Here is a 10,383-nt window from a genome sequence, read left to right as displayed (position 1 = left end):
TGGCACCGGGCCCCTGAGGCCGGGGTCCCGGTTCTGGGGCCGCGAGGACCGCCTGCAGGAACCTGAGGGTCTGCCCTGCCTTTAGTGCACGCAGCCGACACCGTGGGGACACCCTAAAACCACAAGTTCACTTTCTCGGACATCACCGACGCGCGAGCGCGGGCCCCCCCGGCACCCCGCCCCCCGCTCCGGGCCTGCGGGTTACCGCCCGCCCGCGCGCGCTGAACGGAGGGGGCGGGGCAGGGCTGGGCCGGCGGCCCCGCGGGCGCGAGACCTTCCCGAGAGTTCCGGGCCGCGCAGGCGCGCTGCGGCGGCGGTTGGGGGTGGCGCTGGCGGCGGCCAGGGCGCAGGCGCAGGCGCGCGGCCGCGGCAGCAGTTGGGGAGGGCTCTTCCGGAAGGTTCCGGAGGCTTCTGGAAAGGCGCCGCGCGCGCAGGGCGGGCCCGCGTCTATATAAGGAGGAGCGGGCGCCGTGCGCCAGTTGATTCTGCGTCCTCGTGCGGTGTTGCTGCGGATCCTTTGCGGACTCCTAAGCCAAGGTGAGGGGGCGTCTGGGGGCCTCTTGGGGGGCGGGGGCGAAGGACGTGGGGCTCGGGGTGATCAGGCGCGCGCGCGGGGCGGCGGGCAGCGGGGGCCCGACCCGGAGCCCCTCGGCCCCGCGGGTGCAGGGCAGGCTCGGTGCGCGGCGGAGGCCTTGGCCTGCTGCGGGCCCGCACCCCCCTCGGGAAGGGCGGTGCGGCGGGGGATCCTGCGGGAGGGAGGGCGGGCCTCCCCCCGCCCGGAAGGCCTCTCCCGGGACCCGGCCCGCGGGTTCGAGTCGCAGCGAGGCGGCGCCCGTTGCCCGCGGCCTGCAAGCGACTTGGGCTCGGGTGGCGCGCGCCCCTGCAAGCTGCGCGGCTCGGAATGAGGTCATCCCTTTGTCGGCAGCCTGCTGTTTGCGTTTCCCCGTAGTCTCGCGTGTCCCTGAAATAAAGCCCCAAACACACTGGGCGGCCGAAGCGCTGCCGGGGACGTGTTGTTGCGCGCGGTTCCAACGGGCTGCGGGGTCGTTTGCAGATGCCTGAGGAAACCCAGACCCACGACCAACCGATGGAGGAGGAGGAAGTGGAGACGTTTGCCTTCCAGGCAGAAATTGCCCAGTTGATGTCACTGATCATCAATACTTTCTACTCGAATAAAGAGATCTTTCTGAGGGAGCTTATTTCAAACTCATCCGATGTAAGTGGCCTTTTCCTGCAGAGTTGGGTTTTGGTGTGGGCATAATTTCACCATCTGGGGCTCTTGTGTTTTAACAACGTGTATTTTCTTGATAGGCTCTGGACAAGATCAGATACGAAAGTTTGACAGATCCCAGTAAACTAGACTCTGGGAAAGAGCTGCACATCAATCTCATTCCAAACAAGCAAGACCGAACCCTCACTATTGTGGATACTGGAATCGGGATGACCAAGGCCGATTTGATCAATAACCTGGGCACTATCGCCAAGTCTGGGACCAAGGCGTTCATGGAAGCTCTGCAGGCTGGTGCAGATATCTCCATGATTGGCCAGTTTGGTGTCGGGTTCTATTCAGCCTATTTGGTTGCTGAGAAAGTGACTGTGATCACCAAACACAACGATGATGAGCAGTATGCCTGGGAGTCTTCTGCAGGAGGATCCTTCACAGTTAGGACTGACGTAGGTAGGCATCTGATGGCATAATTTGCTGGGTAAGCCAGTGGCCTTGGAGGTAGGGGTGCGTGGGCAGTGGACCCCAAAGAGGCTGTGAAATTTGCCTGACGTTGGGGGGTGAGAGCTGGTGAGCAGCGATAGTGTAATAGCCTAACATCGAGGTAATTTATCTTGGGCGAGGCAGTTAACTGCTGTGGGACGGACTCCATCCAGGAACAGTAAAGCTTGCTTTGTAAATTTGTTTAAAAAGTGTTAGGTATGGACGTTGAGAGCTGAATAGATTGTAGTTTTTTACCCTGATTTGGCCATTGAGATTGAAATTGAATTGGTTTCCCTGCTTCTCTTCCAGGGGAACCCATGGGTCGTGGAACAAAGGTTATCCTGCACCTGAAAGAGGACCAGACGGAGTACTTGGAGGAGAGAAGAATCAAAGAGATCGTGAAGAAACACTCTCAATTTATCGGCTACCCCATTACTCTCTTTGTAAGTTTCTATGTAGATAACCAAAGGGACTGAATATAAAATGTTTAGTCCTTTAAGATTTAAGGCAAAGACCCAAACTGTCAGTAGTTACTGGACTAGTCTGAAGTTCTTTCTTATTGCCAGGGTACCCAGAGCTATCTATAATAATAAAAGCATAATATGCTAATTAGATGGGACCTTCTGCTATGAGGGAAGTCTGGGTCCCGGGTGCCAAAGGGAAGCTGGTGCCCGCAGCCGAGGGAAGGAAGGCCTTACTCTCCCCACCCCCAATTAAACTTTGTTATTTTAATGGGTCTCAAAATTCTGTGACAGGTTTTTGGTCATGTTGTTTCCATTAAAAAGTACTGATTTTAAAAACTAATAACTTAAAAACTGCCACACACACACAAAAGAACCAAATGGTCCACAGAACATTCCAGGAAGGCCTACTCTTGCACAAATTTCATGCATCAGGCCTCTAATATTTAGTTAAAAACATCAAATATTCATGAGAAGTTGCTTGGTTAATGTTTCTCAGCAAATTTAGGCTTTGGTATGGAGTCTACCTTCATTTTGTTAATTTTTTCATTCTAGAAAGTGACTGTCTTTTTTTGCAGGTGGAGAAGGAACGTGATAAAGAAGTCAGTGATGATGAGGCTGAAGAAAAGGAAGAGAAAGAGGAAGAGAAAGAAAAAGAAGAAAAGGAGTCCGAAGACAAGCCTGAAATCGAAGATGTTGGTTCTGACGAAGAAGAAGAAGAAAAGAAGGATGGTGACAAGAAGAAGAAAAAGAAGATCAAGGAGAAGTACATCGATCAAGAAGAACTGAACAAAACAAAGCCAATTTGGACCAGAAATCCTGATGACATTACTAATGAAGAATATGGGGAATTCTACAAGAGCCTGACTAATGACTGGGAGGATCACTTGGCAGTGAAGGTGAGTGACTGCCGAGTGCGGCCAGGCCAGTCTGCCTCTACAGGTTCTGTCTGAAGCAGTTATCTTTTCTCATCCCAGCCCTTCTCCCATAGTGCTTTGAGATAGGGAACTACAAGTGTTTATCCACTGATTATGACTTAGCATGTGTTTTATTACAGCATTTTTCAGTTGAAGGACAATTGGAATTCAGAGCCCTTCTTTTTGTCCCAAGACGTGCTCCCTTTGACCTGTTTGAAAACAGAAAGAAAAAGAACAACATTAAGTTGTATGTTCGCAGAGTTTTCATCATGGATAACTGTGAGGAGCTGATCCCTGAATACCTGAGTAAGTAGAGCTGAGTATAAAGAATGACCATTATCATGGTTAAAGTCATTAATTTAAGCACAGGGGCGGGGGATAATTCATCTTTGGTTTTTGGGGCTTGCTCATATTTGATTGATTTTTGTCCTTAGAGTGACTTTGGTCTTTATATTCTTTCAGACTTCATTAGAGGTGTGGTGGACTCTGAGGACCTCCCTCTAAATATTTCCCGGGAGATGTTGCAACAAAGCAAAATTTTGAAAGTTATCAGAAAGAATTTGGTCAAAAAATGCTTAGAACTCTTCACTGAACTGGCAGAAGATAAGGAGAACTACAAAAAGTTTTATGAGCAGTTCTCTAAAAATATTAAGGTTGGTATAAACACATTTGAGCATTAGTAATAATAAAACTGGCTTCTCAAATTTTAATTTTTTTTTTTAATGCAGAAAGTTTTTCTAAAGCTAATGTTATGTTTCAGCTTGGAATTCATGAAGATTCTCAAAATCGGAAGAAGCTCTCTGAGCTATTAAGATACTACACATCCGCGTCTGGTGATGAGATGGTCTCCCTCAAGGACTACTGCACAAGGATGAAGGAGAACCAGAAGCACATCTACTACATCACAGGTAATGGCTGATAAGTGGTCATGTCACCCATGGTGCTTGGAACCTCACAGGAGCTGGGTGTTTTCCCCCTGTGTGGCTCTCTCTGTACAGTAGTAGGTGTTGATCTAGGCAAGGTAGTTAACTGAGCTGGCCTTATCGGTGGTGGTTGGTTCTGACTAGATAAGAAAAGCCAAGGGAGGTGACACCTTGTGGAAGGTCTAAAAGTAATTCTTCAACACAGGGGAGACCAAGGACCAGGTCGCTAACTCGGCCTTCGTGGAGCGTCTGCGGAAGCACGGCCTAGAGGTGATCTATATGATCGAGCCTATTGATGAGTACTGTGTGCAGCAGCTGAAGGAGTTCGAGGGGAAGACCTTAGTGTCAGTCACCAAAGAGGGCTTGGAACTGCCAGAAGATGAAGAAGAGAAGAAGAAACAGGAAGAGAAAAAAACCAAGTTTGAAAACCTGTGCAAAATCATGAAGGACATCTTGGAGAAAAAAGTAGAAAAGGTGTGTTAATTCTACCTACATTTGCTAATTTTTGACACTTCTTAGAAGTGGTGTTAGATCCCATCCCCCTGCCCCCCCCCCCCCCCCCCAAATTTTAAGCCATACAATGTACTTGCAAACTTAGGATAGAAAACTTTTAACCTTTCTGTTCATTGGGATATTTAAGTTTGCAAGTACATCATATTTCAGACTCCTTAGATTTCCCTTCACAATAAAGCTGGCATAGGTGCTGAGAAGTTGCCCTGGACATCTTAATGCTTAATACTTTGATTACAGGTGGTCGTATCAAACCGGTTGGTGACATCCCCATGCTGCATTGTCACAAGCACATACGGCTGGACAGCAAACATGGAGAGAATCATGAAGGCTCAAGCCCTGAGAGACAACTCCACAATGGGTTACATGGCCGCGAAGAAACACCTGGAGATAAACCCAGACCATTCCATCATCGAGACCTTAAGGCAGAAGGCGGAGGCAGACAAGAATGACAAGTCTGTGAAGGACCTGGTCATCCTGCTCTATGAGACCGCGCTCCTGTCCTCTGGCTTCAGTCTGGAAGACCCCCAGACACACGCTAACAGGATCTACAGGATGATCAAACTTGGTCTGGGTAAGCAAGCCTGTGTTGTCAAAGAGAAACTTGCCACATGATTGTTTGGGGCGGGGGGTAGTAACTTACAATTGGGATTATGCCATATCACTTGAGAAACTAAAGTAACGTGTTGAAGGGGTGGATAAACAGGTCCCTAGTCCATAAAGGCAAAGAAATGGAACTGAGACTCAAATATCCTATAATTGCTTAGTGTTGAGCGGTTATAAGCCAGCAGTAGTATTAGGCTAATTAGTTGGTTTAAAGAAATCTAATACGTGGCTTTTACCTCCAAAAAGGTATCGATGAAGATGACCCCACTGCTGACGAGAGCAGTGCTGCCGTGACCGAAGAGATGCCGCCCCTGGAAGGAGACGACGACACCTCACGCATGGAGGAAGTAGACTAAGCTCACCTGGAGAACACCTGCACACGTGTTCAGTTCTTTCCCTTCATTCCCTTGGATGATATATTTTCAAGGACTTTTTCCTTTATTTTTGTTAACATTTTAAAAATATGTATGGCATGGCAACTACTTAAAGGGAAGACCGGGTTCCTTTCCTCCTCTGTGTGTGAGACTGTGAGATTCAGGCACTGAAGCCGGGCTCGTTTTTCTTTCCTAGTTCCATGTTGGCCTGTTTTACCAGAATGGGGTTATCTCTGTTGTAAGATACGTGTAGCCTAATGTTTGTTAGCTTTGTGGTCTGAAGTGTTTATCTCTCAAGCAGATTCCTAAGTAGACCAAATCTTTGTTGCTAAAGTGTTCTGAGATGCGTGGTTAAAACAACCTTCATCCCCTAAGATCTACTTTTTGAGCCTGACATCCCCTGTAGTTATCAAATGCATGTATGGCCTCTAGAAGTTAGTATGCTAAGCTGACCAACACGATGGTAGTAACTGTCCATAGGGTTTGTCTCCAAAGAAAAGGATTGTGTAGCATAGCAGAAATACAAGCTACCTAGGCATGTTGTAAAGCCGTTTGAAAGTAACTCGGCAAGTTTTGTGAATAGAAGTGCAGTGTTCATCACATTCTGCTTTAAAAAGTTATGGCAAATACAGACAAAAAGAAAAGTTATGTGGAAGTGTCTTATTTGGGGGCTGTTGCTGATGTAACAGCACTGGGTATGCACATCTTGCCTAGACAAGGGGAGGGAATAATTGATGGTTCACATGGACTGCCCCAAGTCGTCTTCGACTTCCCAGGGACCCAGGTTTCAGGGTGTCATCAGGCAACATGCCCTTTGTCTGATACAGTCTCTCATTGAGCATTGTACTTTAGGGTTGGTATGTCCAAGCGGCATGTTAGTGGCATTACTGGAACACATTGCAGTCTAAAAAGAGCCCCTTAAAACCTTGGCCTTAGTATCTCAAAGTTCTTTTATAAATCTGTCATTCCCCCCCAATATCTTGCCATGTTTTTTTCTGTTGCTTTATTGAGCCTCAGGTAAGAGGCATGTCTAGGTGGCCAAAGCTGCTGGTATCAGGAGGAGGAGGGTGACCATTGGTCTCAAAGGAAACACCTAGGGTCCCTTCTAGGTACTAGGGACAGTGATAGCTAATAGTCTTCCAGTCCTGAAGCTGATTATTTTTGTTTTTAGAAGAATTGGTGGTAGGTCCATGCAGGACTTGGGTTTGTAGTCTAAGACCACCTATAAAGGGTGTTGGTAACTGATGGGGAGAGGAGCGTGGGATTCCATACCCTGGGAAAGGCCAGTGCCCTAGTGCTCAGCAGGTTCTTAGTGGCCTGGTGAACACTAATCGCATTTACTCCTTAAAGTCCTCTGAGGCAGAGGTTCTTAGGAATTACTTGAGGTGTCAGTATTTGAGCTCACATTTCACTCCACACCCCATAGTCTTTCTGTTGTTGTGTTTAGTGAGGTTACCAGCTGGAGGAAGTGGGTGTACTTGCTGGAGCTAGGGCAACAGGGAGGTTACAATGTCTCCTAAGAATGTTCAAGACTGAATTCAAATCAAAGCAGCAGGCGCTTGAGGGAATCTGCCAACTGAGGACTCTAACAGGACCTGCCCCAGAGCATTTATGGCAAGTAGGCAAGTACTGTCTCCACTGTCCCCAGGAACCCCTGTGCTGGAGAGGGGACTGCCCACAAGGGTCACTCACCCAACGGGCATACACCCTGCTGGCTTCCCAGGAAGCCACCACCAGGAGTCTACACCTGCTTTAAAACCCAATGTGACTTCACACCTGTCAGCCCCATCCTGCTGAGGAGGAGGGTAATGATGCTGAAAAAGCAGAGGCAGACTGGAAAAGGTAAAATTGATTCACAAAAATGGTCTGAGAACTAATACCTGAATTTAGCACAGTCCTAGGATAGAAGATCAATATACAAAGACCAATTGAATGTGTTAGCAACACTTGTTCAATAAATCTTTAAGTGTTCATTCACAGTAGCATACTAAATGGAAATTTACAAAAAGGCTTTGTAACACCTGGACACAACAAAATATTTGAGACCTAGGTAAACATACCGGCTCCATGTTGGAAAACGCTAGTGTTAAGGTAAGGGTTCTGAAAAGCATTAAGTGAAATGAGCCAGTCATAAAAAGCTACCTACTATGTGATTTCAGCAAAAGTGCATCAGAAAGTGGATAAGTGGGTGGCTGGGGCCAGAAGGCCTAGTGGGATTGATTGTCGAGGGGCGCAAGGGAACATTTGGAAGTGTCCAAAAACTTCAGTGATCACATGGGTGTGTATATTAAAATCCATAGAGCTTAAAATGGGTGAATTTAATGGTGTAATAGCAAATGAGAAAAAGAAAGTCTACTGGCATTCAAAAGTGACGAGCAAGTCGCCGGACCCCTTCATCCTTACCTCATTTGTAAATGAGACCGGACCTTCAAGACTGTTCTGCCATTTTCTTAGCAGGTGCCTGCCATTACCAAGTGCTCACTAATGGACAGCTATTACTTCCCAAGACTCCCCTCAGGTGGGACTTTCCTCCCTGTCATCCTATGAGGTCACTTACTCAGGTTCACTTCTGCCACAGATAACGTCCTGGAGTGTAACCTCCTGCAAGCCCCAGTCTAAGCCTCACTCCGCCAGGAAGTTTTCCTAGACTTCCAGGGAACATCCAACAGAACCAGCCCAGTTCCGTTGAGGGGTGGGGATGGGGGGCACCACTGGGGAAGGGGGGCAGAGCCAAACAGTGATGGCAGCTGCACTGAGGCCCTGAGGACCCCAGCAAGGAGGGGCCAGGTGTGGGCAAGCTCCTGGGAGGCGCCAATGGCTGACAGGAAGCTGACCTCATTTCAACAGGGGAGCAGGGCGCCTCCAGGATGAGGGAGGGGCCATCGCCAGGCTGGAGAGCCTGGAGGGTTCGTTCTTGGGAAGGAACAAGTGGACGGTCTGATGAGAGAGAGAGCTGGAGGGTAGAAATCACTGTGTCTTGAACATTAGCCCCAGTAAACACATTTTACCATTTTAAGTGTACAGTTCAGTGGCATTAACTGCATTTAAAATGTTGTGCAGTCATCATTGGTATCTATTTCCAGAACTTAAAAAAAAAAAAAAAATGGATCTGAGAGAGGAGGGGAAAGGGGGCAGGAGAGAGATTTGTGAGAACCCCTTTCACGTCCCACGTGGTTCAGGGTTCCGGTTCAGAGTTCGGGTTCTGAAGAAGGCCGCACACAAATGAAGAGACTAGAAAAGTATTAATTTGGGAAAATTAGGGGCCAGGCTGGAGCCCACCTCTAGTGGGAGGACTACCCCCTGCTCTGGCTTTGCTATCCCTTTTATTAAGGTTATGAGCTACACCCATATCCTTTAGGCAGGAAATTCCAATTAATAGCCAATCAGCAAGAATTTACAAAAGAGTGACAGGTGGAGGCTGCTTTACCAATGTCTCAACTAAACAATGAGTGATGAGCTCCGACCTTTCAGAGCAATTAAGGTTGACCAGCCTTCCAGATTCCCTGTTCACATCTCTTTGTTAGTGACAATGATCAGTTTCCGGCAGAGGTAGATTTGTTGTTCCACTTATTCATGTATTCATTGGTTGCTTCTTGCATGTGCCCTGACTGGGAATCAAACCCACAGCCTTGGTGTATTGGGAGGACGCTCTAACCAACTGAGCTACCCAGCCAGGGCCTATTTCCAGAACTTTTTCATATCCCAAACAGAAATCTACTCATTAAGCAGTAACTTGCCTGTGATGGGCCTCATGCCCCCAGGACCAGGCTAAATCCTCCCATTGTCTGGCCTCAGTTTCCCAAAGACCCCTGTAGCCTCTACCTTTGTGGTATTTCTCACAATTGTCCTGGGGTGACTCATTTTAGGTCCCTCCTGCCTCCCTACTGCCTGTCCCCACGCAAGCCCAGTGCACCTGGGACTTATTTGTGGAATTGGATGAATAACTGGTATATGTAACTGTTGTATTTCCCCCTTCCTACGGGGATGGCCATTTGCTTAAATAACTTGGTGTAATTTGGGAAGCTTTTGTTCCCTTTTCTAAGCCTTCACGATCTGCTCCAACCTTTGAAAGTGTGATTCCAGATTGCTCTGTAGGAAGGAACATCACTTCACCTCCCTGGGAAGAACGTTCCAGGAAGCCCGGCTCTCAGTGAGTCACGGCGTATAAATAGCAGCATTCAAGTCTGAACGAAGATCCCATGGTGATATGCAGAACCAGCCAGCCGAGCAGATCGTCCACCAAGGGTGTCGGCCTGCTCCACACACACAGCATCTTCTGCAAGTTCATTAGGGCCTCAACGCTTGACCAATGCGTGTTCTAGAGCTGGGACAGGGGTCCCAAAAGAAGTACTGTTTTTTTTTAAATTCCAGATTAGAAAAACAACCACCCTAACAAGTCAGAATGAAAAAGAATTGATAGGTCAGCTACCCGCTTGTTACATGGCTGAATGGATGGAGACACAGCCCCTAAAACCCCCTCCTGGCTCTCTGAAGTGCCTCCTGGATTTTGTCACGTTTTCATCTGTTCCTTAGTAACTCAGACATACACCAGGTGCTTGTATGATGAAATGCACAAGTCAGAATAAGGATGTTCATTCTCACCAGTTCTCAACACTCACTGGACGTTGGAGCCAGGGCCATTAGTCAAGAGAAAGGAAAAGAAGGCATCCTGATTGGACAGGAAGGAGTAAAAAGTATATCTGTGGATGACATGATCTTTTATAGAGAAAATCATAAGGACTCCACACACACACACACACACACACACACACACACACACAATCACTCCTCTATTAGAACAAGTTCAATAAGGTTGCAGGATACAAGATCAATATTTAAAAATCAGTTGTATTGTCCAGCCAGTGTTGCTCAGTGGATTGAGCA

General features: G+C 47.8%; 1 protein-coding gene across 2 annotated transcripts; it reads left to right on the top strand.

Annotated features, from left to right (window-relative positions):
• Window positions 1-455: 455 nt before the first annotated feature.
• On the top strand, window positions 456-6,147 carry HSP90AA1 (heat shock protein 90 alpha family class A member 1). 2 transcript variants are annotated; one of them, XM_008154763.3, is made up of 11 exons: window positions 456-537; window positions 1,055-1,216; window positions 1,312-1,678; window positions 2,018-2,151; window positions 2,748-3,068; window positions 3,227-3,392; window positions 3,549-3,739; window positions 3,847-3,994; window positions 4,215-4,483; window positions 4,760-5,093; window positions 5,372-6,147. In XM_008154763.3, the coding sequence occupies exons 2-11, from the start codon at window positions 1,055-1,057 to the stop codon at window positions 5,479-5,481; spliced, it is 2,202 nt and encodes a 733-aa protein (XP_008152985.2). In that variant the 5' UTR covers window positions 456-537; the 3' UTR covers window positions 5,482-6,147. The 2 variants fall into 2 exon arrangements, with proteins under 2 accessions (XP_008152985.2, XP_054571760.1); XM_054715785.1 differs by having other exon boundaries at window positions 465-537; window positions 950-1,216.
• Window positions 6,148-10,383: the final 4,236 nt, after the last annotated feature.

The sequence above is a fragment of the Eptesicus fuscus genome, chromosome 5, assembly GCF_027574615.1.
Source record: "Eptesicus fuscus isolate TK198812 chromosome 5, DD_ASM_mEF_20220401, whole genome shotgun sequence".
Taxonomy (NCBI): domain Eukaryota; kingdom Metazoa; phylum Chordata; class Mammalia; order Chiroptera; family Vespertilionidae; genus Eptesicus; species Eptesicus fuscus.
The sequence above is the reverse complement of the archived record's forward strand: the minus strand, read 5'-3'. Positions and strand labels throughout refer to the sequence as shown.